Source organism: Myotis myotis, unplaced genomic scaffold (assembly GCF_014108235.1).
Source record: "Myotis myotis isolate mMyoMyo1 unplaced genomic scaffold, mMyoMyo1.p scaffold_m19_p_12, whole genome shotgun sequence".
Classification (NCBI taxonomy): Eukaryota; Metazoa; Chordata; class Mammalia; order Chiroptera; family Vespertilionidae; genus Myotis; species Myotis myotis.
In genome coordinates, this window is record NW_023416316.1 from 8,672,682 (window position 1) to 8,699,447 (window position 26,766).

The window sequence follows — 26,766 nt, forward strand, 5'->3', positions numbered from 1 at the left end:
TGATAATCCAATGCCCCCTAGGCAGGGAAACTTCAAGCGGGCCCCGGCCCCACCAAACAGTAGGGGCCTTATCCTTAACCCCACTGCAGCCTTTCCAGCCGGCTCAGTAAACCTTCATCATACCACCCCGGGGAAGCGCAGGATTGGCAAATTCTTCCTGGGGTGAGAGATCAGGACTCAGACAATAGCAGAGAGCGCCATAAAATACAACTATAAAAATAAAAAAAAGGGGGAGAAGAATGTTATGTGTGAAATTTTTTGAATTACAATGCAGAGAGTTGTACAGTGGCTGAAAGGCATCAGGCCTCCTGTACAATAGCCTCTGCCGACTTAGCCCAGTGGAAGGATGCACAAACCAGACAAGAGTTTTACCAGTTTCAGTAATGAGGTGGGGAAGAGGTTGTGTTTGTATCTTTCCAGAAGGAGCAGTGCAGCCAATTTGGGTACCAGAGCTTTACGTGTGTCACCACAATGGACCCAGAGAAGCTCCTGTCCCATTGTTCAAAAGACTGAGAGTTGCCCCAATGACAGAAAAGTGGAAAAAAGAAGAAAAGGAAGGCTACACAAGGGACTGAAGTGCCAACATGGGGTCAGCTGAAGAAGTTAACAACTGAGGCCCCGCAGATGGTAGAAAAGCAAGATGTGGAAGCGACTCCCTCAATCATGTTTCTGGCTATGCTAGCATTGGTCCGCTGCCAGTCTTCTGCAAAGTCCTACACAGCCACGTCCGAGGACTCTGAGTAAATCAGCAAAAGAAACTTTCATTTAGTAGAAAAATGTTACTGTAGTTTGATTTCTCTCTCATTTCTGTGTTGCATTGGCATTGTTTTGTTATTTTTACTAGTTTTAAAATGTTAACCCATTGGCATTGTTTTGTTAATAGCCAGAGCATTATGTTTAAGTTTTAAAATGATAACATGTCTGTAGTTTGGGTTTGGCATTGGCATTGTTTTGTTATTGTTTTAATAGCCAGAATTTTGTTCTTGATGCTAAAGTTTTACTTTCATTTTGGTAGCTTAAAAATAAAAAAAAGGGTGAGATGTAGGAGTGGCTATAGGGTTAAGCCTCGGACTGACCTGTTGGCAAAGCCACAAAAAAGTCCCAGCTTAGAGGGCACAGCCCTCTTAGCATAATTAGGCTTGATCTTATGACTCTCCGTAGATCTTATCTGGGTAGCTAATGGCTGCAGGAGATGTAGCAAGTGCTGCCAAAACAAGTGAAACTCACAAGAACATTGTAACTATGGTGACCACTACCTTGTTTACCTCTGGCTATAAAATAAAGGCTCAGCTTGATGTCTGGGTCTCTCTCTGTGGCCTTAGCCAGGCACAGAAGATCCACCTAGGTCCAGCTTATTCTCTTTGTCTGTTTTTTTTACATCCTTCAATATCCACCCCCCCCCCCCCCCGTCCCCCTCAAGCTCACTGAACCCTTCACTGTGCTGGCATGGCACATGAGAGGACATTGTTGTATGAGGGACATAAAGCAGAGGACCCACACCAGGAGTTTAGGTGGATAAGGGGTGGAGAGGACTCAGGCACATGGCACGGTGCCAGGCTTTAAAGATCTTATGGTAAACATCACCCTGGCCATCTGGGAGGTGAGCTGGGTGGGGCCTGAGGAGGTGAGCTTCTGGACCAGGGCCAGAGCCAAGACAGAGACGGGGAATGTTGGAAACACAGAAGCCACCAGAGGGAGGCAGGAAGAGTAGGAATGTGCCCCCAACAGGTCCATGGGTGGGGAAGGGGGGAATGACTGCGTCAACCTTCCACCCCACCAAACTGACTTGAGAAACCACAAATCAAGTGACATACACCACAAACTTTGGAAATGTTTTGGGGTTTTTTTGGCTTTTCCTTTTTTTTTTTTTTTTTTTATGATCATTAGTCATTCTTCTTCGTTTGCCCTCATAAGGAAAATAGACTTTTCCAATGCCTCAAATATACAAATATCACTGATGCACACACATTCCAGAAAAGCTGAGGTACGCGCTGCTACGGGGTGGGGGGATAGGACACGGCCAGGTAGGTAGCTGCCCACTGGGCCAATTCCACAGGGATCCCCAGGACAGAGCAGAGGTCTCAAGATGAGGTGCAGAGAGGGGCCATGGGCCCATATCATCCTGGGGGCTGGCACCCCAAGATATTCCAATGGTCCCAGAGGGTCCCACCTCCAGTCACATTTTTCCAGAGATGCTTAGGGCCAAGCGGCAGGTCCCAGGCCGGTGGCCAGGCTTGTGCCAGAGCCCCTGCCCCACCCCTTCTTATCTGGCCTCCTGAGGAGGAGGAAGCCCAGGAAATCTCCTCCGTGTAAGAAGTGTCCCCGTTTATAAAATGCATATTATTAGCTGGATGTGGACACGTGCAGGACACTGCCAGGGACTGCATCTGGGCAACAGGTGGCCTTGGTCCCGGCACCTCCTTCAGGGGCTGGAGCCTGGGAAGCGGTTTCTCTTCTTGAGCAGAGCTCTCCCGTTTACCGAGACTGAGCAGCAGGGCCAGCGCTGGAGGGAGAACTCCTCGTGAGGGGTCCGCATGGCCTTCAGGGGAGACGGCAGCAGGCCAGACGCCCACCGTTCCCCCATCTGACTCTGAACCCCCAGTGCCATCAGAAGAGGCAGGAGCCCCGCAGGCTGTGATCAAGGACACAAGCCTCTGTTGCAGGCTTGATCCCCAGTAGGGGGCGTTCAGGAGGCAGCCAATCAATGATTCTCATCATTGATGTTTCTATCTCTCTCTCCCTCCCCCTTCCTATCTGAAATCAATAAAATTATCATTTTTTTTTAAATACAATGGATGAGCATCCAAAGTTGTAAGTATACCATAATGATACTTTGTGAAAATATTATTTGTATGGATAAAGATTTGACCCCGTCATGTAGAAATGCAGAAGGGTGGTAGAGTTAGTAATTCCACAGGATTCCTGAGCACCCACTGTGTGCTGGGCAGTGCTCCAGGATTGGGGCAGCTGGTGAAAGAGAGCAAGCTTCCCACTTGAATAGCAGAGGATGAAGACAACACAGAAGTGATTTCCTGTTTCAGATGTTGGAGATGGCTCACATAATACACTTACTGAAAATAGACATTCAACTTAATGCCCCGTGTTGTTTGTTTTTTAGAAAATAGCCCTGACTGCAGGCCTGGGTTGGGGCATCGCTGGACTTTTGGTCTTTCACATTTGTTACCACACTCAACTGGAACTGAATCCATGTTTGTATCCCCAACCCTTAGCACCCCTCCCACACCCATCGCCCCAACACCCCAGGCTAGGCTGGGAAACTCCAAGTTGCCTTCAGCATTTGATTTATGACTGGGTCCTCTCTGTCCTGGCACTCAGAGGGGCAGGAGTTGGATGAAACCGGGAGCACCTGCCCCTCTATGGAATCTACCAGCTTCACTAATATCACTCCAGCCCTTTCCACCTTGGCTTTGAACAGCCAGACCTTTGGGCCCTGGTCTCAAGGTCAGGGACCCGAATTAGACCTGAGCTTGGAGGCTTTACCTGGGGCTGTACTTTGGGAAAGAAGGGAATGTTCTGCACATGGCATTTCCCTAACGCTCTCAGGATTGTGTCATAGCGAGTCCGCAGGGCCCACCCCACAGCTCATTATAAAGGTCACCGCACCCCTCAGAACCAGTACCTCGGACACTAGCGGCATCCTCCTCTTGCCATGGCGCTGCCCTGGGCCCTTGCAGTCTTGAGCCTTCTTCCCCTGCTGGACGCCCAGAGCCCGGCGTGTCCCAATTTCTCGGTGCCCATCACCAATGCCTCCCTGGACCAGGTGGGTGCCTGAGCCCTGAGCGCCGTGGGAGCTGTCTCCCCTCGGGACTTCCCTTCTGCTACTGGCTTGTGGTCAGCCTCTCCTGGGCGCTGGGGTGAGAACCAGGCCAGCCTCCAGGGGCTTCCCCTGCCTCCAAGCTCAGAGCCTCCTTGCAAAGTCCCTCAGCAGGGCAAGCTGACTGGGTGAGGGGCCAAGGGGAGGGAGAGAAGGAGGGGGAGGGCGGGTGATGACTGGCTCCTGCAGCCCCACTCCTCCGCTGGGCCTCTGACTCCTGATTGGCAAAGTTCAAAGACTGCCCGAGTCTCCTCCCAGCTGACTATCAAGGATTAGGCTCTCGGTCTCCATCACCTGCTCCTGGCTTCTCCTCAGATCTCTGGCAAGTGGTATTATATCGCCTCGGCTTCCCACTTACCCGGGTACAAGGAAATAGCTAGCGAAATACATGCATCCTTCTTTTTCTTTACCCCCAACCACACGGAGGACACGATACTGAGCAGAGAGTACACAACGGTGTAAGAACTTCCCATAGTGCCAGCTCAGCCCCAGCAGCAGCCTAGCTTCCGGCTCCTCCTCCCAGCTGCCCAAACACCTTGAGCAAGTCCTGCCCCACTCCTGGCCTCAGCCTTCTCATCCAGGGAATGGGGGCGGGGCTGACTCTAATTGCCACCTGACTCTCCCCCTCCAAGATTGTGACAGTCCACTTCTCCTTGACTATCTTACCGTTTTCTCCCCTCTTCTGTCTGGCTTTAGCGGGGACCAGTGCCTCTATAACTCCAGCAGCCTGAAGGTCCATCGGGAAAATGGGACCCTGGCCAAATCCGGTGAGCCCTGAGGGGAAGGGTTGCTGTGTGGAACGGGAGATCGTGGGTGGGCCAGGCCAAAGTAGGAGACCTGGAGGCTTTGGGCACAGAGAGCCCGGGAGATGCCCACTTCTTACATCTCCATGGGCCCCTGCCTGCACACTGAAGCAATCAGTCATAGCTGCCAACAGCTCTGAGCTCTTACTATGTGCCAGGTGCTGTTTGAAGTGCTTTCTGTGAATTAATCCACTTTAATACTCACAAACCAGCCACGGGGACATTGCAGTGCTCAGCTCAGGAAACGGAGAGACAGGAGCCCACTTGTCTCTCACACTCATCCTGCAATTAGACCTGGACTCAACCCGAGGTTGGTTCCAGTCCTGCCTCTCAACCACTCATTTTCATTGTTTTTTATTAATCCTCACCTGAGGATATTTTCCCATTGATTTTTAGAGAGAGTGAAAGGGAGGGGAGAGACAGAGAGAAAGGAAACATCAATGTGTGACAGACACATTCATTGGTTGCCTCCCACACAATGTCCGGGGATTGAGCCTGCAACTGAGGTACATGCCCTTTGCCGGAATTGACCACTGGACCCTTCAGTCCGTGGAACGATGCTCTATCCACTTAGTCAAACTGGCTAGGGCTCAACCACTCTTTGTCCTCTGGGACCTAAGGGTGGCAGCCTGCTTATTGGGCAGGCAGTGACTTCACCCATGTCCCACCATCACTGCAGAGAAGGCCCATCGCAGGAACACACAAATGCCAATGGAACTGAACCAACACCCCAGGCTCCTCTCTGAACCTCATTGTCCTCACCTGTAAAATGGGGAGAAAGGCCCTGACAGCCACAGTTCACAGAGGCTCCTCTGATTCCACATCCATTCGGCACAGGGCCTGGCCCACAGTAGGAGTGAACCCCTGGCCCTCACCGATTGGCTGTGTGGGCCTGGGCACATCCAGGTTTCCTCACCTGTGAGGAGGGACCCACTGTGCTGTCTCCATGGTCTCACCCAGAGTCTTTCTCTTCCAGAGAATGGCAGAGAAAATTATGGCCACCTGCTGCTCCCCAAGGACCCCAAGACCTACTTGTTCACTACTTTCCTAGAAGACAAGCAGAACATGTGGCTGTCCTTCTTTGGTATGCACCCCCAAACTCCCAACAGGCTTCCCCTAGGACCACCTGCTCCTAGGACTGGGCCCCTAGACCTCCAGTACTCTCTGGCCTCTACCCTTCCCTCTCCCCCCAAACCACCCCCACCTCCACCCCCACCCCCACACACTGACATTCTCACCTGTCCCTTTGCCCCTTTCTGCAGCTGACAAGCCAGAGACGACCCCGGAACAAATGGAACAGTTCTATGTCTACCTCACGTGCATGGGCATGGACAAGTCAGAAGTCATATACTCTGATGAGAAAAAGGTGAGGACAAGGAGGACTAGGCGGTGCCCACCTGAGGGCGCTCCTGCTTTGTGCAGCCCCAGAGGCCCCGAGAGGGCCATCTCCCAGCCAGGGCTGCACAGCCAGGCAGGAGAGCCTGCTTTTCTGTGCCCATCTCACTGCGGGGACAGCTGAGCTTCCCAGAAGCCAATGGGGACTGGAGCCCCAGTCCAAAGCACACTCCACCTTCCCCCCAGGAGACCCTGCCCACCCCCATCATTGTGTTTCTTCTCCCGCTGTCCTATAGAATCTGTGCCTGCCACTGGAGAAACAGCACGACGAGGAAAGGAAGAAGGTAAAAAAGAGGTCTGAGACAGGCCCAGCATTGGATTAGGACTCTGGGACTTTGGGGGCCTATCCTGAGACCGCCCACCTACCCTCTGTGCCTCAGTTCTTTCCCTCAGTTGCACCAATAAAGTTTCTGCATTTGGAATAGGCAGGTTGTCATTTGCTCACTCACTCATTCATTCACTCATTCATTCATGTTGAAGCCGGCGCCCCTGGCTGCAGAAGCCCCTGTGTTACCCCCAGCACACATGCCAGGATGGAAGATGGAACCTGGTGTGGGAGCCCAGCAAGAGAAGGTTCCTTCTGCAGGAGGGGGAGTCTGGAAGGCTTCCTGCAAGGGGCATCAGAGCCAGTCTAGAAAGATTAGGAGTTTGGTTAACACCTTCTGTTCCTGATGCAAACCAAGGGTCTGAGAGGACACGTTAGAGGAACATAAGGCAGAGGACCCACAGCGGGAGTTCAGGTGGGTAAGGGGTGGAGAGGACTCAGGTACACGGCATGGTGCCAGGATTGTAGTACCTTATGGCAAACATCACCCTGGCCATCTGGGAGGTGAGCTGGGTGGGGCCTGATGAGGTCAGTGCCAGGGCCAGAGCCAAGACAGAGACAGGGGCAATGTTGGAAACACAGAAGCCTCCAGAGGGAGGCAGGGAGAGTGGGAATGGGCCCCCAACAGGCCCCCGGGTGGGGAACGGTGGAATGGCTGCGTCAACCTTCCACCCCACCAAACTGACTTTAGAAACCACAGGTCAATTTACATACACCACAAACACCAGAAACTTTGGGAATGTTTTGGGGTTCTTTTGGCTTTTCCTTTCTTTCTTTCTTTTTTCATGATCAATATTCATTCTTCTTCCTTTGCCCTCATAAGGAAAATAGACTTTTCCAATGCCCCAAATATACAAATATCACTGATGCACACACATTCCAGAAAAGCTGAGGTACGCGCTGCTACGGGGTGGGGGGATAGGACACGGCCGGGCAGGTAGCTGGCCACTGGCCCAATTCCACAGGGATCCCCAGGACAGAGCGGGGGTCTCGAGATGAGGTGCAGAGAGGGGCCATGGAGGAAGGCTTCCTGGGGTGTCTCCATCCCAGAGGCCCATGGGAAAGGCTGCTCCAGTCACAGAGGAGCTGGGCGCAGGTCATCCTGGGGGCTGGCACCCCAAGATATTCCAATGGTCCCAGAGGGTCCCACCTCCAGTCACATTTTTCCAGAGATGCCGACGGCCAAGCGGCAGGTCCCAGGCCGGTGGCCAGGCTTGTGCCAGAGCCCCTGCCCCACCCCTTCTTATCTGGCCTCCTGAGGAGGCGGAAGCCCAGGAAATCTCCGTGTAAGAAGTGTCCCCGTTTATAAAATGCATATTATTAGCTGGAGGTGGACACGTGCAGGGCAATCCCAGGGACTGCATCTGGGTAGAAGGTGGCCTTGGTTCCCGCACCTCCTTCAGGGGCTGGAGCCTGGGAAGCGGCTTCTCTTCTTGAGCAGAGCTCTCCGGTTTGCTGAGACTGAGCAGCAGGGCCTGTGCTGGAGGGAGAATTCCGGTGCCCTCCTGCTGCCCTAGAGGAGGCTGCCCCTGGGGGGGTGTGGGGGGCACTCGGCAGCTGGTCGGGCTGAGGGGGTGGAGGGGGCTGAGGTAGGTCCTCCTGGAGGCGCATAGAACCTGGAGGAGAGGGAAGTGGGCCGTTAACCGCAGAGAAGACTGGGTGCAGCCGAGGAGCGCCGGGTTTGTAACCAACCCAGTTCTGAGCCCAGCTAGGCCGCTGGCCCCTAAGCTCTGAGTCTCAGTTTCTTCACCTCTAAAATGGGAACAACAGGGTCAGGCAGGCAGTGCGCTTAGGGCGCGGCCCAAGACCGGCCCCTCCAGGGATTCTTGGTGGCGGCGGAAGCACTGACGCTGAGCGCACTGTCCACCCCGCCCCCCCACCCCCACCTCCCGTCCACTGCCCCAGGTCCCCTCCGCCGGGTCCGCTGCCTCTGCGCCCCGATCCCCAGGATTGAGGAGAACCCACAGAAACCGAAAATGCCAAAACCAATCAATGTCCGAGTCACCGCCATGGATGCGGAGCCGGACAGGACAGGAAAGCAGCTGTTTGATCAGCTGGTTAGGACGATCGGCTTTGGGGAATGTGGTACTTCGGCCTCCGGTAGGTAGAGAAGAAAGGAGTTCCTACCTGGCTGGCACTTGATCAAAAGGTGTCGGCCCAGGAGGTCAGGAAGGTGAAACCCCTGCACTTTCAAGTTCAGGGCCAAGTTCTACCCCGCAGATGTGCCTGAGGGGCTCATGCAGACACCATGCAGAAGCTCTTCCTCCTCCAAGTGAAGGAGGGCCTTCTGAGCAGTGAGATCTGCTGCCCTCCCGAGGCCCGCTGCCCCTCGGCGCTGCCCCTCGGCGCTGCTCCTCGGCTCTGCTCCTCGGCTCTGCTCCTCCGCCGCGCAGGCCAGGTTTGGAGACTACAACGAAGCCCTGCACAAGTCCGGGGACCTCAGCTCCGCGCGGCTCATCCCCCAGAGAGTCACGGACCAGCACAAGCTCAGCAGGGACCAGTGGGAGGACCCGGACCAGCACAAGCTCAGCAGGGACCAGTGGGAGGACCCGGACCAGCACAAGCTCAGCAGGGACCAGTGGGAGGACCGGGGCCAGGTGTGGCACGCGGAGCACCGCGGGATGCTCCAAGACAGCGCCATGCTGGAGTACCTGAAGGCTGCCCAGCACCTGGAAATGTACGGGAGCAACTATTTCGAGATAAAAAAAAAAAAAAAAAGAAAAAGAAAGGAACAGACCTGTGGCTTGGAGTGGAAGCCCTGGGACTAAATCTTTAGAGAAAGATGATAAGTTGTCCCCTAAGATTGGCTTCCCGTGGAGTGAGATCAGGAACATCTCTTTCAAGGACAAGAAGTTTGTCATCAAGCCCATCGACAAGAAGGCGCCTGACCGCCTCTTCTATGCCCCCCGCCGGACCCCCCACCTTGCGCATCAACAAGCGGATCCTGCCGCTCTGCACGGGGAACCAGGAGCTGTACATGCGCCGCAGGAGGCCCGACACCATCGAGGTGCCGCAGATGAAGGCCCAGGCCCGCGAGGAGAAGCACCAGAAGCAGCTGGGGCGGCAGCAGCTGGAAACCGAGAAGAGGCGAGAGACCGAGGAGAGGGAGGAGGAGGAGCTGATGCTCAGGCTCCAGGGCTAGGAGCAGAAGACCAAGAAGGCCCGGAAAGAGCTCTGGGACTGGATCCAGAGGGCCCTGCAGCTGGAGGAGGAGCGGGAGCAGGCGCAGGAGGAGGCGGAGCGCCTGGAGGAGCAGGAGAGGCCGGCGGTGGGTCAGATAAAGAGCCAGGAGCAGCTGGCCACGGAGCTTGCAGAGCACACTGGCCAAGGTCGCGCTCCTGGAGGAGGCGCGCAGGCGCAAGGAGGACGAGGTGAAGGAGTGGCAGCACCGGACCAAGAGAGCTCAGGATGACCTGGTGAAGACCAAGGAGGAGCTGCAGCTGGTGATGGCTGCGGTGCCGCCCCCACCGCCCCTGTGTACGAGCCGGCGGCCTATCACGTCCCGAGAACCTGCAGGAGGAGGGCACGGAGGACTCAGGCTACAGCGCTGAGCTGTCCAGTGAGGGCATCCTGGACGACTGCAACGAGGAGAAGCGGGTCACGGAGGCCGAGAAGAACCTGCGTGTGCAGCAGCAGCTGATGACTCTGTCCAGCGAGCTGTCCCAGGCCAGAGATGAGAACACGAGGACCCGCAATGACATCATCCACAACGAGAACAGGAAGCAAGGCCCGACAAGTACAAGACGCTGCGGCAGATCCGGCAGGGCAACACCAAGCAGCGCATGGAGGAGTTCAAGGCCATGTGAGGCCTGGGACTAGCAGGGCCCCTCGGGTCCCACGCAGACTCTGAAACTCGTATTCCTCGTTCTCTAATCTAGACCCTCCTGGTACCCAGTTCCTTTAAAGAGAGAAGCTGTTTCAGCGGAAAGATTCTGGGGCTGGGACAGGGGAGGCTTCCCTGGTTACTTTCCCATTTGTATCATAGTGCCAAAGGGGCCTGATTTTCACTGTTGTTATGATTGAATCACTTCCTGTCTGTGCTGGCGGCAGGGCCCATCAAATGAAGGAAAGAGCCGCTGTGCACCTGAGGGGCAGCTCCGTGCTGCCATGTGCGAGAGTCATGTCATTAAAGCACCCACAGTGGCTCCAGTCCGTGCCATATTCCTTCTGTACTTGAAATTAGCTCAGACTGATCGATTGTACTTGATTTCTGTGAAGGATGCCTCTCTGTATTTATGCTTTTGAGGCTTGAAAACTGGTCAAAAGCACTCACACACATGTGCTGGGAGCCGGTCCATCCTTGCTGTTTCTAGGGACCTGGCATATATGGCATACTGTTCTTAATATGTTTGCTCACCTTCTTGGCACTATGTGTTTTAACCAAGGTCTCCTCTCTGAGAAAGGTTGTTTCCCCAGGTAGGGATTTTCCCCTGAAGTTAGGGAGGGAATAAAACCCCTCAACTAAGTGCCAGGTGGGTAATTAATCACTTTAACTATGAACAATCATGCTTAAGCTACATAATCTTTACTCCCTGGAATGGAGATAAGAAACGCCCTAACCTTTGTAATAGAGATTGATAGGATTGAATCAAACTGGTATAAATACAGATGTAACAAGACAGCAAGAGACAGAACTTAGAAGACAGAACTTAGGACACAGAACTTAGAAGACAGAACCTACACAGAACCTACAGACAGAAGAACTTCGCTGGAGAGAACATGGCAAAAGATCCTGGACTGAACCTGACTACAGAAATGGGCAAGAGAACCTGACTAGAACCTGGTGACTGAACCTGGCTGGAGAACCTGGACAGAACCTGGCTGGAGAACCTAGCGAGGGAACATGGCTACAGAACCTGGCTGGAGAACCTGGAGAACCTAGCAAGAGAACATGGACACAGAACCTGGCTGGAGATCCGAACCAGAACTTCTCTGGAGATCCAGACCAGAACTTGGCTGGAGATCCTGGCTAGAGATCCTGGCTAGGCTGCTGATCAACTGAACGCTGTCTCCGTGTCCTTCCTTCTTCGCCGACTCTGTCCACACCTTTGGGGACCCCTGGACCCGCTGGGGTTGGACCCCAGCACACATGCACACAGTGACTTCCTCCCTCGGGCAGCAGCGTCCTCGCTCATTCCGGCTAAACAGGAGGGCGCTCGCGCTTAAACTCCCGGTTTTAACAGTTAGAGGCTCCATTGTTGGGCTCACACACCCGAATAATAATGATCAGCTATGGAGTACAATATTTACATATAAGCAATAATATGGGCTTGTAACATTAGTTAAAAAGGGAAAACTTTGTTCTGTATATTTTGTTGCCTTTTACAGACTAATAAAGAAGGACATGAAAATCAATCAATCAATCAATCAAAATAAAATGGCAACAACAGAGGCAGCCCCTGTGTTGTAAAGTGTGTGTGAGAGAGGGGCCTAAAGAAGCATTTCACTTAAATGAAACAGCAATGAGTTCAGGAGGCCTTGGCCTGAGTCGTTGGCTGGCACCCTGAAAACTCTGGTCTTACTGCCGATCCTCCACTTTCTAACTTGCATTGTGCAGTATACAAAGGGCTTTGCTGCAGTGGTTCTCAACCTGTGGGTCGTGACCCCTTTGGGGGTCGAACAACCCTTTCACAGGGGTCGCCTAAGACCATCGGAAAACACATATATAATTACATATTGTTTTTGTGATTAATCACTATGCTTTAATTATGTTCAGTTTATAACAATGAAAATATATCCTGCATATCAGATATTTACATTATGATTCATAACAGTAGCAAAATTACAGTTATGAAGTAGCAACGAAAATAATTTTATGGTTGGGGGTCACCACAAGATGAGGAACTGTATTAAAGGGTCGAGGCATTAGGAAGGTTGAGAACCACTGCTTTGCTGAGATCTGAATGAACATCTCTCCAAAGAAGACACAAGCACCTGAAAAGATGCCCGGAGTCATTACCCATCAGGGAGATGGGAATCAAAACCACGTGAGATGCCACTTTATCTAGTTCACACCCATGGGGACGGCTAGCGTCAAAAAGGACAAGTGCTGGCAAGGGTGTGGAGACACTGGCACCCACACACGCTGCTGTGAAGTGGTGCCGGCACTTTGGCAACAGTCTGGCAGTTGCCCAAACGGTTAAACAGTGCCCTGCCTGGGACCGAGGTGCCAGGCTGGGAACAGGTGCGTTATCAGCACTAGCTCATTCACTCGCTCAGGCTTATGATGCTTATTTCACAGATGGGCAAAAGAAGCTCAGAGAAGCGAGGTGGTGCCGGGGTCCGCCCCAAATCCCCTCATTCTGCTTGTCCAGCCACAGAACCCTGGCCAGGCCACTTCACCTTTTCAGAGCTCCGTTTCCTCACCTAAACCAGCTCCCAGGGCAGGTCCAATAGGACAAACCAGGTAAAAAGCGCTGTGAGCTGCCTGGCCATGGTGAGTGCTCTGTAAACGTTGGCTCTGGAGGCCCAGGGTCCCAGAGCTGAGGGGCCAGTCCTGGATTCACATCCAGGGCTAATCAGCACCCACTAGATGCTGATACATGTCACCTGAACCCAGTGACCAATAAACCAGCTTCTTGAATCCAATTTCCCCCTTCAGGGACCATCTGAGTTAATTACTCTGTGCCCACACACCCCTACCTTCTGAGAATTTGAGGACCAGCTTGTCCTGAGAGTTACCCAAAACTTCCCCCAGGGCAGAAGCCACCAAAACAAAACCCAACCAACCCTCCTGGCTGGCAAGCAGGGGCTATAAGGCAGCGGACCACCAGGGGGCAGCAGAGGCGCATGCAGCTTTCTAGAGGGCGCACAGGCCTCAGCCTCTGAGCATGCCTCTGTCTTGCAGCTGGAGAACATTTAGGGCCCCATCAGCCCAAGTTGCAGCAGCATTAGAAGCACTGTGGTTCCTGGGCACCCTCTATGCAGGATGGAGTGTCTGTACATTGATTAGTTCATTTCATCCTCACCACAGCCCATATCACAGAGGAACAGTGACCCAGGCCCCCAGCCCCTCCTTAAGCGGAGCCCAGGGCGGACTGGAAGCCTGGGTTGCCCCCTGCGACCCAGGCCCCCAGCCACTCCTTGAGCAGAGTACAGGGCTGGCAGAAAGCTTGGCTTCCTCCGTCGCCAGGAGCAACCCAAGCCTCCTGCTTGCTCCAGCTCCATGGCCACCGCCATCTTCAGTTCTTCGTTCGGAGCATGAGTATGCAAATTAACCACCATATTTGTTGGGTTAAATTTGCATAGTCGCTCTGATTGGCTGGTGGGTGAACCGGACTGGCGGAGTGATGGAGTGGTTAATTTGCATGTTTCTCTTTTATTAGTGTAGATTATCATTATCATTATCATCATCATTGCTTGAAAGGCCCCAGAGCTCATCTCCAACCCTTTCATTATGGATGTGGAACCTGAAGCCCAGAGAAGTTAAGGAAATTGCCTAACTTCACACAGCAAGTCAGTGGGGAGAGCGGGAACTAGAACCCAATGTCCACATTCTCAGGCCACTGCTCTCCCCACAAATCTTCCCTGTTGGGTTTGGGGGAAAGAATGGGAGTGGAGGGAGCAGGGAGGGGAGATAAGATGTAATCGCTGCTGCCAGCCCCCCTGCTGGCCACACCCTCCTAGTAGGACTCTTCAGGAGCTGCTTAAATCATGTCCATGGTTTCTCCATGTCAAGGTCAAGGAGGGTGGCTTCAGGTCGCAGAATGTGGAGCAACAGGTGTGAGGGCAGGACATCCTGGGAGGCCTGGGAATCCCAGAAAAATCCAGTTCCCAGGTCTGTAGCTTTGACCTGCCTCCAAGCTCAGGGCAGGCCCACATCTGGCCAGACATTACCCTCCCCTCCCTGCCCTGGCCACTTCCATCCCTTACCTGTGTCCTGGGTCCTCACAGGCTGGCAGTGGGGACAGGAGACTGTGCTATTGCCTCATGGGACGATCTTGGGGGCAGAACATGGTACTCCTGGCCTGGGGGCAAGCACAGACAGTTTGTGTCAGCTCCCTACATGGCTGCAGAATTGAGGGGTTTAGTATAATGACCTCTCTGTCTCTCTCTCTATTGTGTGCACACACATGGTGTATGTGCATAAATACATGTTTATATCTATACTAATAAAAGGGTAATATGCTAATTAGACCAGACGTCTTCTGGACATCCTTCCGGACGTCCTTCTGACAAAGCCACGGTGGTGGGAGTCGAGGCAGAGGAGTTTGGGATGATCAGGCCAGCAGGGGAGAGCAGTTAGGGGTGATCAGGCAGGCAGGCTGATGAGCAGTTATGAGCCAAGAGTCCCAGATTGCAAGAGGGATGCAGTCCATGAGGTATCGGGCCTAAACCAACAGTTGGACATCCCCCAAGGGGTCCTGGATTGGAGAGGGTGTAGGCTGGGCTGAGGGGCCGCCCCAACACCCCGTGCAAGAATTTCGAGCACCGGGCCTCTAGTACCTCAATAAAGCTGCAAATCCTAATAAAAGAGTGATATGCAAATTGACCATCACTCCAACACACAAGATGGCTGCCCCCATGTGGACACAAGATGACCATCAGGGGAGGGCAGCTGTGGGAGAACAGGCCAGCAGGGGAGGGCAGTTAGGGGTGACCAGGCCTGCAGGGGAGGGCAGTTGGGTGCGACAAGGCCTGCAGGGGAGGGCAGTTATGGGCAATCGGGCCTGCAGGGGAGGGAAGTTAGGGGTGACCAGTCTTGCAAGGGAGGGCAGTAGGGGTGACTGGGCCGGCAGGGGAGGGCAGTTTGGGGTGACCAGCCTACAAGGGAGAGCAGTTGTGGGCAACCGAGCCGGCAGGGGAGCAGTTAGGCGTCTATCAGTCTGGCAGGCAGAAGCAGTTAGGGGCGATCAGGCAGGCAGGCAGGAGAGCGGTAGGGAGCCGGCAGTCCTGGATTGTGAGAGGGATGTCTGATTGTCCATTTAGTTCGGGGGAGACCTGGCCTGCAGGGGATGGCAGTTAGGGTTGACCAGGCCTGCAGGGGAGGGCAGTTGGGGTGACCAGGTTGGCAGGGGAGGGCAGTCGGACATCCCTCGAGGTGTCCCAGATTGGAGAGGGTGCAAGCTGGGCTGAGAAACACTCCCCCCCCTCCCCCCCCCCGCTGGAAACCAAGACGAACAGTAATTAATATAAATGTGAGGAGTGAATATCTACATTTTATTACCTGCTGCTGACTCAATGGCATAAAGCAAACTCCCCCAAAACCTGACAATCTTACTGTTTACTAAACATTACCATTGATATGTCTGTTTGCATTCCTAAAGGCAATTGTGCATTCTAGCAAATAAAAGCAGCTGGGAATGGAGCAGCAAGAGAGAACTTGACTGCTATGGTTGAGTTGTCCTCTGGTTTCCCCCAGTATTAAAAATAGTATTTCGTCTTGTGTATCATTTGTGCATCAGCTCTTCCTCCAAGCCTTTGAACCCGCGAAAGCCACATTGGCCGAGGACTTTTGCACCCCTCCACTACCCCCCACCCCCGCCATGCACAAATTTTGTGCACCAGGCCTCTAGTAATAATATAAAATGCTACAGAAAGATAAAAAGAGAGGTATGGTTAAGTACATTATAATCTAGGAAGTGAATGAAAGGTGATGTGAGCTTTAAAATCACAACCACTCACTACAGTGAAACATGAAAAACTATTCAAAATATATAAAATGGCCCTAGCTGGTTTGGCTCATTGGATGGAGCATCAGCCTGCAGACTAAAGGGTCCCAGGTTAGATTCTGGCCAAGGGCACAAGCCTGGGTTGCCAGCTGCATCCCCAGTAGGGGGCGTGCAGGAGGCAGCCAATCAATGATTCTCATCATTGATGTCTCTAGCTCTCTCTCCACCTCTGAAATGAATAAAAATATCATTTAAAAAACCAAAAACAAAATGGACATCCAAAGTTGTAAGCATACCATAATAATACTTTGTGCAAATATTATTTGTATGGATAAAGATTTGACCCCGTCATGTAGAAATGCAGAAGGGTGGTAGAGTTAGTAATTGCACAGGATTTCCTGAGCACCCACTGTGTGCTGGGCACTGCTCCAGGATTGGGGCAGCTGGTGAAAGAGAGCAAGCTTCCCACTTGAATAGCAGAGGATGAAGACAACACAGAAGTGATTTCCTGTTTCAGATGTTGGAGAAGGTTCACATAATACACTTACTGAAAACAGACATTCAACTTAATGCCCCGTGTTGTTTTTTGTGTGTGTGTTTTATTCTTGGAAAATGTCCCTGCCTCCAGGCCTGGGTGGGGGAATCTCTGGACTTTTGGTCTTTCACAGTTGTTACCACACACAACTGGAACTGAATCCATGTTTGCCTTCCCCCACCCCCTACAGCCCTCCCCAGCACATCGCCCCTACACCCCAGGCTAGCCTGGGAACCTCCAAGTTGCCTTCAGCATTTGATTTATGACTGTGTGCCTCTCAAGTCCTGGCACTCAGAGGGGCAGGAGTTGGATGAAACCCTGAGCACCTGCCCCTCTAAGGAATCTACCAGCTTCACTAATATCACTCCAGCCCTTTCCACCTTGGCTCTGAACAGCCAGACCTTTGGCCACCGGTCTTCAGGTCAGGGACCCAAATTAGACCTGAGCTTGGAGGCTTTACCTGGGGCTGACTTTTGGAAAAGGAGGGAAGGTTATACACATGGCATTTCACAAACACTCACAGGATTGTGTCACAGCGGGTCCCCAGGGCCCAGCCCACAGCTCATTATAAAGGTCACCGCACCACTGAGCCACCAGTACCTCGGACTCTAGCGGCATCCTCGTCTTGCCATGGCGCTGCCCTGGGCCCTTGCAATCTTGAGCATTCTTCCCCTGCTGGACGCCCAGAGCCCGGCGTGTCCCAATTTCTCGGTGCCCATCACCAATGCCTCCCTGGACCAGGTGGGTGCCGGGGCCTGGGCGCCTTGGGAGCTGTCTCCCTCTCTGGACTTCCCTTCCCCTGCGGGCTTGCGGTCAGCCTCTCCTGGGCGCTGGGGTGAGAACAAGGCCAGCCTCCAGCTGTGGTCCTCTGCCACCAAGCTCAGAGCCTCCTTGCAAAGTCCCTCAGCAGGGCAAGCTGACTCGGTGAGGGGCCACAAGGAGGGGGGTGAGGAGGGGAGGGCGGGGGATGGCTGGCTCCTGCAGCCCCACTCCTCCTCCAGGCCTCCAGTCTCCTGATTTGCAAAGTTCAAAGACTGCCCAAGTCTCCTCCCAGAGGACTATCAAGGATTAAGCTCCCAGTCTCCATCACCTGCTCCTGGCTTCTCCTCAGATCTCTGGCAAGTGGTATTATATCGCCATGGCTTCCCGCTTACCCGGGTTCAAGGAAAAAGCTAGCAAAATCCATGCATCCTTCTTTTTCTTCACCCCCAACCACACAGAGGACAGGATACTGCTCAGAGAGTACATGACCGTGTAAGACCCGCACATGGCCCTCAAGTGCCAGCTCAGCCCCAAATGCAGCCCAGCTGCTGGCTCCTCCTCCCAGCTGCCCAAACACCTTGAGCAAGCCCCTCCCCCCTCCAGGCCTCAGCCTTCTCATCCAGGGAATGGGGGCGGGGCTGACTCTAATTGCCACCTGACTCTCCCCCTCCAAGATTGTGACAGTCCACTTCTCCTTGACTATCTTACTGTTTTCTCCCCTCTTCTGTCTGGCTTTAGCGGGGACCAGTGCCTCTATAACTCCAGCAGCGTGAAGGTCCATCCGGAAAAGGGGACCCTGTCCACATCCGGTGAGCCCTGAGGGGAAGGGTTGCTGTGTGGGATGGGAGATGGTGGGTGGGCCAGGCCAAAGGAGGGGACCTGGGGGCTTTGGGCACAGAGAGCCCGGGAGATGCCCACTTCTTACATCTCCATGGGCTGCTGCCTGCACACTGAAGCAATCAGTCATAGCTGCCAACATCTCTGAGGTCTTACTATGTGCCAGGTGCTGTTTGAAGTGCTTTCTATGAATTAACCCACTTTAATACTCACAAACCAGCCACGGGGACATTGCAGTGATCAGCTCAGGAAATGGACAGACAGGTGTCCCCTTGTCTCTCTCACTCATCCTGCAATTAGACCTGGACCACTGATGGCAAACCGTTTGAGCTCGGCGTGTCAGCATTTTGAAAAACCCTAACTTAACTCTGGTGCCGTGTCACATATAGAAATTTTTCGATATTTTCAGCCATAGTAAAACAAAAATTTATATTTTTGATATTTATTTTATATATTTAAATGCCATTTAACAAAGAAAAATCAACCAAAAAAATGAGTTCACGGGTCACCTCTGACACGCGTGTCATAGGTTCACCATCACTGACCTGGACTGTACCTGAGGTTGTTTCCAGGCCTGCCGCACATCCAATCTTTTTGTTTGTTTTTTGTTAAGCCTCACCTGAGGATATTTTCCCATTGATTTTTAGAGAGAGTTAAAGTGAGGGGGATAGATAGAGAGAGAGGAAACATCAATGTGAGAAAGAGACATTGATTGGTTGCCACCACACAAGGGCCAGGGATTGAGCCTGCAAATGAGGTACACACCCTTGGCTGGAATTGAACCCTGGACCCTTCAGTCTGTGGGCCAATGCTCTATCCTCTTAGCCAAACCGGCTAGGGCTCAACCACTCTTTGTTCTCTGGGACCTAAGGGTGGCAGCCCACCCATGTCCCACCATCACTGCAGAGAAGGCGCATCGCAGGAACACACAAATGCCAATGGAACTGAACCAACACCCCAGGCTCCTCTCTGAACCTCATTGTCCTCATCTGCAAAATGGGGAGAAAGGCCCTGACAGCCACAGTTCACAGAGGCTCCTCTGATTCCACATCCATTCGGCACAGAGCCTGGCGCACAGTAGGAGTGAGGGACAGGGGCCCAGGTGAACCCCTGTCCCTCACCGTTTGGCTGCGTGGACCTGGGTGCACCCAGGTTTCCTCACCTGTGAGGAGGAACCAAGTGTGCCGTCTCCATGGTCTCACCCAGAGGATTTCTCTTCCAGAGATTGACGGAGAATATTATGACCACCTGCTGCTCCCCAAGGACCCCAAGACCTTCATGCTTGCCTCTTTCCCAGAAGACAAACGGTACATGGGGCTGTCCATCTTTGGTAGGCACCCCCAAACTCCCACCAGCTTTCCCCCAGGACCACCTGCTCCTAGGGCTGGGCCCCTAGACCTACAGTCCTCCCTGCCTCTACCCTCTCCCCACCCCTCCCACACACATACACACTGACATTCTCACCTGTCCCTTGCTCCCTCCTGCAGCTGACAAGCCAGAGGCGACCCTGGAGCAAATGGAACAGTTCTATGTCTACCTCTCGTGCATGGGCATGGGCAAGTCCGAAGTCATATACTCTGATGAGAAAAAGGTGAGGGCAAGGAGGACTAGGCAGTGCCCACCTGAGGGCGCTCCTGCTTTGGGCAGCCCCAGAGGCTCAGAGAGGGCCATCTCTCAGCCAGGGCTGCACAGCCAGGCAGGAGAGCCTGCTTTTCTGTGCCCATCTCACTGCAGGGACAGCTGAGCTTCCCAGAAGCCCATAGGGACTGGAGCCCCAGTCCAGAGCGCACTCCACCTTCCCCCCAGGAGCCCCTGTCCACCCCCATCACTGTCCTTTCTTCTCCTGCTGTCCTTCAGAATGTGTGCCTGCCGCTGGAGAAGCAGCACGATGAGGAAAGGAAGAAGGAAGACGAGAGGTCTGAGACAGGCACAGCATTGGATTAGGACCTCGGGGACTTTGGGGGCCTATCCTGAGACCCCCACCCACCCTGTGTGCCTCAGTTCTTTCCCTCAGTTGCACCAATAAAGTTTCTGCATTTGGAATAGGCAGGTTGTCTATTGCTCGCTCATTCATTCATTTTGAAGCCGGCGCCCCTGGCTGCAGAAGCCCCTGCTGTAACCCCCAGCACACATGCCAGGATGGACGATGGCACGTGGTGTGGGAGCCCAGCTAGAAAGGTTCCTTCTTCAGGAGGGGGAGTCTGGGAAGGCTTCCTGTAAGGGGCATCTGAGCCAGTCTAGAAAGATTAGGAGCTTGGTTTAACACCTGCTGTTCCTGCTGCAAGCCAAGGGTCTGAGAAGACACGTTTCAGGAATAAGGCAGAGGACCAAAGCAGGAGTTCAGGTGGGTAAGGGGTGGAGAGGACTCAGGCACACGGCATGGTGCCAGGATTGTAGTACCTTATGGCAAACATCACCCTGGCCATCTGGGAGGTGAGCTGGGTGGGGCCTGATGAGGTGAGCGCCAAGGCCAGGGCAGAGACAGAGGGAATTTTGGAAATAATGTTGGAAACACAGAAGCCTCCAGTGGGAGGCAGGAAGAAGAGGAATGTGCCCCCAACAGGCCCACGGGTGGAGAAGGGGGGAATGGCAGTGTCAACCTTCTACCCCACCAAGCTGACTTTAGAAACCACAAATCAATTGACATACACCACAAACACCACAAACTGTGGGAATGTTGTGGGGGTTATTTTGGCTTTTCTTTTTTTATGATCAATATTCATTCTTCTTCATTTGTGCTAATAATGAAAATGGACTTTTCCAATGCCCCCAATATGCAAATATCACTGATGCACACACATTCCAGAAAAGCTGAGGTACGCGCTGCTACGGTGAGCAGGGATAGGACATGGCGTGGCAGGTAGCTGGCCACTGGCCCAATTCCACAGGGATCCCCAGTACAGAGTGGGGGTCTCGAGATGAGGTACAGAGAGGGCCATGGAGGATTGGGCCTAAACAGGCAGTCGGACATCTCTCGAGGAGTCCCAGATTGGAGAGGGTGCAAGTTGGGTTGAGGGACACCCCCCAACCTCCATGCATGACTTTCATGCACCTGGCCTCTAGTAATAACATAAAATGCATAAAAGGCTATAGAAAGATATAAAGAGAGGGCATGGTTAAGTAAATTATAATCTAGGAAGTGAATGACAGGTGATGTGAGCTTTAAAATCACAACCACTCACTACAATGAAACATGAAAAACTATTCAAAATATATAAAATGGCCCTAGCTGGTTTGGCTCAGTGGATGGAGCATCAGCCTGTGGACTAAAGGGTCACAGGTTCAATTCTGGTCAAGGGCACAAGCCTGGGTTGCCAGCTTCATGCCCCAGTAAGGGGCACGCAGGAGGCAGCCAATCAATGATTCTCATCATTGATGTCTCTATCTCTCTCTCCCTCTATAAATCAATAAAAATGTCATTTAAAAAAATAAAATGGACAAGGATCCTAAGTTGTAAGCATACCATAATAATACTTTGTGCAAATATTATTTGTATGGATAAAGATTTGACCCTGTCGTGTAGAAATGCAGAAGGGTGGTAGAGTTAGTAATTGCACAGGATTTCCTGAGCACCCACTGTGTGCTGGGCACTGCTCCAGGATTGGGGCAGCTGGTGAAAGAGAGCAAGCTTCCCACTTGAAAGCAGAAGATAAAGACAACACAGAAGTAATTTACTGTTTCAGATGTGGGAGAAGGTTCACATAATACATTTACTGAAAATAGACATTCAACTTAATGCCCCGTGTTGTTTTTTGTTTATTTGTTTTTTGGAAAATATCCCTGCCTCCAGGCCTGGGTTGGGGCATCGCTGGACTTTTGGTCTTTCACAGTTGTTACCACACTCAACTGGAACTGAATCCATGTTTGCCTTCCCCCACCCCCTACACCCATCCTCCACCCATCGCCCCTACACACCAGGCTAGTCTGGGAACCTCAAAAGTTGCCTTCAGCATTTGATTTATGACTGGGTCCCTCTTAAGTCCTGGCACTCAGAGGGGCAGGAGTTGGATGAAACCCTGAGCACCTGCCCCTCTAAGGAATCTACCAGCTTCACTAATATCACTCCAGCCCTTTCCACCTTGGCTCTGAACAGCCAGACCTTTGGGCCCTGGTCTCAAGGTCAGAGACCCAAATTAAACCCGAGCTTGGAGGCTTTACCTGAGCTGACTTTTGGGAAAAGAGGGATGTTCTGCACATAACATTTCCCAAACACTCACTGATTGTGTCACAGCGGGTCCCCAGGGCCCTGCCCACAGCTCATTATAAAGGTCACCGCACTCCTCAGCCACCAGAACCTCAGAATCTAGGCCCATCCTCATTTTGCCATGACGCTGCCCTGGGCCCTTGCAGTCTTGAGCCTTCTTCCCCTGCTGGATGCCCAGAGCCCGGCGTGTCCCAATTTCTCAGTGCCCATCACCAATGCCTCACTGGACCAGGTGGGTGCCTGGGCCCTGAGCGCCGTGGGAGCTGTCTCCCTCTCTGGACTCCCTTTCCCTGCTGGCTTGCGGTCAGCCTCTCCTGGGCGCTGGGGTGAGAACCAGGCCAGCCTCCAGCGGCTTCCTCTGCTTCCAAACTCAGAGCCGCCTTGCAAAGTCCCTCAGCAGGGCAAGCTGACTGGGCCAGGGCCCACGTGGGAGGGGTTGGGGCCGGGACCAGGTGGGGGGTGATGGCTGATTCCTGGAGTGAGCTCCTGCAGCCCCACTCCTCCCCTGGGCTTCCAGTCTCCTGATTTGCAAAGAGGAAATATCTGCCTGAGTCTCCTCCCAGCTGACTATCAAGGATTAGGCTCTCTGTCTCCATCACCTGCTCCTGGCTTCTCCTCAGATCTCTGGCAAGTGGTTTTATATCGCCTCGGCTTACCACTTCCCCGACTACAAGAAGGAAGCTAGCGAGATCCATGCAGTCTTCTTTTACTTCACCCCCAACCACACGGACGACACAATACTGCTCAGACAGTACATGAGCATGTAAGACTCACACATGACCCAAGCATGCTAGCTCATCCCAGCGTCTGGCTCATCCTCCCAGCTGCCCAAACACCTTGAGCAAGCCCTCCCTGCTCCAGGCCTCAGCCTTCTCATCCAGGGAATGGGGGCGGGGCTGACTCTAATTGCCACCTGACTCTCCCCCTCCAAGATTGTGACAGTCCACTTCTCCTTGACTATCTTACTATTTTCTCCCCTCTTCTGTCTGGCTTTAGAGGTGATTACTGCATTTATAACTCCACCAACCTGAAGGTCCATCGGGAAAATGGGACCCTGTCCAAATACAGTGAGTCCTGAGGGGAAAGGTTGCTGTGTGGGATGGGAGATGGTGGGTGGGCCAGCCCAAAGGAGGGGACCTGGAGCTTTGGGCACAGAAGTCTCGGAGACACCCTCTTCTTACATCTCCATGGGCCTGCTGCCTGCACACTGAAGCAATCAGTCATAGCTGCCAACATCTCTGAGCTCTTACTATGTGCCAGGTGCTGTTTGAAGTGCTTTCTGTGAATTAACCCACTTTAATACTCACAAACCAGCCATGGGGACATTGCAGTGCTCAGCTCAGGACATGGAGAGATAGGTGCCCACTTGTCTCTCTCACTCATCCTGCAATTCGACCTGGACTCAACCCGAGGTTGGTTCCAGTCCTGCCTCTCAACCACTCTTTTTCATTGTTTTTTATTAATCCTCACCTGAGGATATTGTCCCATTGATTTTTAGAGAGTGAAAGGGAGGGGGAGAGACAGAGAGAAAGGAAACATCAATGTGTGACAGACACATTGACTGGTTGCCTCCCACACCAGGGCCGAGGATCAAGCCTGCAACTGAGGTACATGCCCTTGGCCGGAACTGAACCCTGGACCCTTCAGTCTGTGGACCCATGCTCTATCCTCTTAGCCAAACCGGCTAGGGCTCAACCACTCTTTGTCCTCTGGGACCTAAGGGTGGCAGCCTGTTTATTGGGCAGGCAGTGACTTCACCCATGTCCCACCATCACTGCAGAGAAGGCCCATCGCAGGAACACACAAATGCCAATGGAACTGAACCAACACCCCAGGCTCCTCTCTGAACCTCATTGTCCTCATCTGTAAAATGGGGAGAAAGGCCCTGACAGCCACAGTTCACAGAGGCGCCTCTGATTCCACATCCATTCGGCACAGGGCCTGGTGCACAGCAGGAGTGAACCCCTGTCCCTCACTGATTGGCTGCGTGGACCTGGGTGCACCCAGGTTTCCTCACCTGTGAGGAGGGACCCACTCTGCCGTCTCCATGGTCTCACCCAGAGGCTTTCTCTTCCAGAGAATGGCAGAGAACATTTTCGCCACCTGCTGCTCCCCAAGGACCCCAAGACCTTCATGCTTGCCACTTTCCCAGAAGAGAAGCAGAACATGGGGCTGTCCTTCTTTGGTAGGCACCCCCAAACTCCCACCAGCCTTCCCCCAACCACCTGCTCCTAGGGCTGGGCCCCTAGAGTTCTAGTCCTCCATGGCCTCTAGCCTGCCCACCCTCCACTCTCCCCACCCCACCCCCCCCAAACACACTGACATTCTCACCTATCCCCTTGCTCCCTCCTGCAGCTGACAAGCCAGAGGCGACCCCGGAGCAAATGGAACAGTTCTATGACTACCTCACATGCATGGGCATGGACAAGTCTGAAGTCATGTACTCAGATGAGAAAAAGGTGAGGGCAAGGAGTACTAGGCGGTGCCCACCTGAGGGCGCTCCTGCTTTGGGCAGCCCCAGAGGCCCAGAGAGGGCCATCTCTCAGCCAGGGCTGCACAGCCAGGCAAGAGAGCTTGCTTTTCTGTGCCCATATCACTGTGGGGACACCTGAGATTCCCAGAAGTCCATAGGGACTGGAGCCCCAGTCCATAGCACACTCCACCTTCCCCCCAAGAGACCCTGCGCACCCCCAACACTGTGTTTCTTCTCCCGCTGTCCTGCAGAATGTGTGCCTGCCGTTGGAGAAGCAGCACGATGAGGAAAGGAAGAAGGAAAAGGAGGGGTCTGAGACAGACACAGCATTGGATTATGACCTCGTTCACTATGGGAGCCCGATTGAGATCCCCACCCACCCTGATTTCCTCAGTTCTTTTCCTCAGTTGCACCAATAAAGTTTCTGCATTTGGAATAGGCAGGTTGTCATTTGCTCACTCACTCATTCATTCATGTTGAAGCCGGCGCCCCTGGCTGCAGAAGCCCCTGCTCTAACCCCCAGCACACATGCCAGGAAGGATGATGGCACGTGATGTGGGAGCCCAACTCGAGAAGGTTCCTTCTGCAGGAGGGAGACTCTGGGAAGGCTTCCTGTAAGGGGCATCTGAGCCAGTCTAGAAAGATTAGGAGCTTGGTTAACATCTTCTGTTCCTGCTGCAAGCCAAGGGTTTGAGAGGACACGTTTGAGGAACATAAGGCAGAGGACCCACAGCGGGAGTTCAGGTGGATAAGGGGTGGAAAGGACTCAGGCACAGGTCAGGCTTGAAGAACTTTATGACAAACATCACTCTGGCCATCTGGGAGGTGAGCTGCGTGGGGCCTGACGAGGTGAGCCCCTGGGCGAGGGTCAGAGCCAAGACAGAGACAGGGGGAATGTTAGAAACACAGAAGCCACCAGAGGGAGGCAGGAAGAGTGGGAATGGGCCCCCAACAGGCCCACGGGTGGGGAAGGGGGGAATGGCTGCATCAACATTCCACCCCACCAACTGACTTTAGAAACCACAGGTCAATTGGCATACACCACAAACACCACAAACTTTGGGAATGTTTTGGGGTTGTTTTTTTTTAAAGATCAATATTCATTCTTCTTCATTTGCCTCATAACGAAAACAGACTTTTCCAATGCCCCCAATATGCAAATATCACTGATGCACACACATTCCAGAAAAGCTGAGGTACGCACTGCTACAGTGAGGGAGGATAGGACACGGCCCGGCTGGTAGCTGGCCACTGGCCCAATTCCACAGGGATCCCCAGCACAGAGCGAGGGTCTGGAGATGAGGAACACAGAGGGGCCTTGGTGGATTGGGACTAAATGGGCAGTCGTACATCCCTGGAGGGGTCCCAGATTGGAGAGGGTGCAAGCTGGGTTGAGGGACACCCCCAACCCCCATGAATGAATTTCATTCACCAGGCCTCTAGTAATAACATAAAATGCTATACAAAGATATAAAGAGAAGGCATGGTTAAGTAAATTATAATCTAGGAAGTGAATGAAAGGTGATGTGAGCTTTAAAATCACAACCAATCACTACATGAAAAACTATTCAAAATATATAAAATGGGCCTAGTTGATTTGGTTCGGTGGATGGAGCATGAGCCTGTGGACTAAAGGGTCAAAGGTTCAATTCTGTTCAAGGGCACAAGCCTGGGTTGCCAGCTCCATCCCCAGTAGGGGGCGTGCAGGAGGCAGCCAATCAATGATTCTCATCATTGATGTCTCTATCTCCCTCTCCCTTCCTCTCTGAAATCAATAAAAATATCATTTAAAAAAACAGAAAATAAACTGGATGAGCATCCAAAGTTGTAAGCATACCATAATACTACTTTGTGAAAATATTATTTGTATGGATAAAGATTTGATCCCGTCATGTGGAAATGCAGAAGGGTGGTAGAGTTAGTAATTGCACAGGATTTCCTGAGCACCCACTGTGTGCTGGGCACTGCTCCAGGATTGGGGCAGCT

The 26,766-nt window shown here is 53.0% G+C and overlaps 2 protein-coding genes and 1 pseudogene across 2 annotated transcripts; all 3 read left to right on the forward strand.

Annotated features, from left to right (window-relative positions):
- Positions 1-3,637: 3,637 nt before the first annotated feature.
- Positions 3,638-25,199, forward strand: LOC118667675 (alpha-1-acid glycoprotein-like). Its single transcript, XM_036331464.1, has 6 exons — positions 3,638-3,781; positions 4,151-4,293; positions 4,532-4,602; positions 24,385-24,492; positions 24,663-24,766; positions 25,032-25,199. The coding sequence occupies exons 1-6, from the start codon at positions 3,671-3,673 to the stop codon at positions 25,197-25,199; spliced, it is 705 nt and encodes a 234-aa protein (XP_036187357.1). The 5' UTR covers positions 3,638-3,670.
- Positions 8,335-10,230, forward strand: LOC118667092 (annotated as a pseudogene).
- LOC118667094 (alpha-1-acid glycoprotein-like) lies at positions 17,087-20,150 on the forward strand. Its single transcript, XM_036329790.1, has 6 exons — positions 17,087-17,245; positions 17,616-17,758; positions 18,005-18,075; positions 19,326-19,433; positions 19,591-19,694; positions 19,961-20,150. Exons 1-6 carry the CDS (start codon positions 17,135-17,137, stop codon positions 20,045-20,047), a joined length of 624 nt encoding a protein of 207 aa, XP_036185683.1. The 5' UTR covers positions 17,087-17,134; the 3' UTR covers positions 20,048-20,150.
- Positions 25,200-26,766: the final 1,567 nt, after the last annotated feature.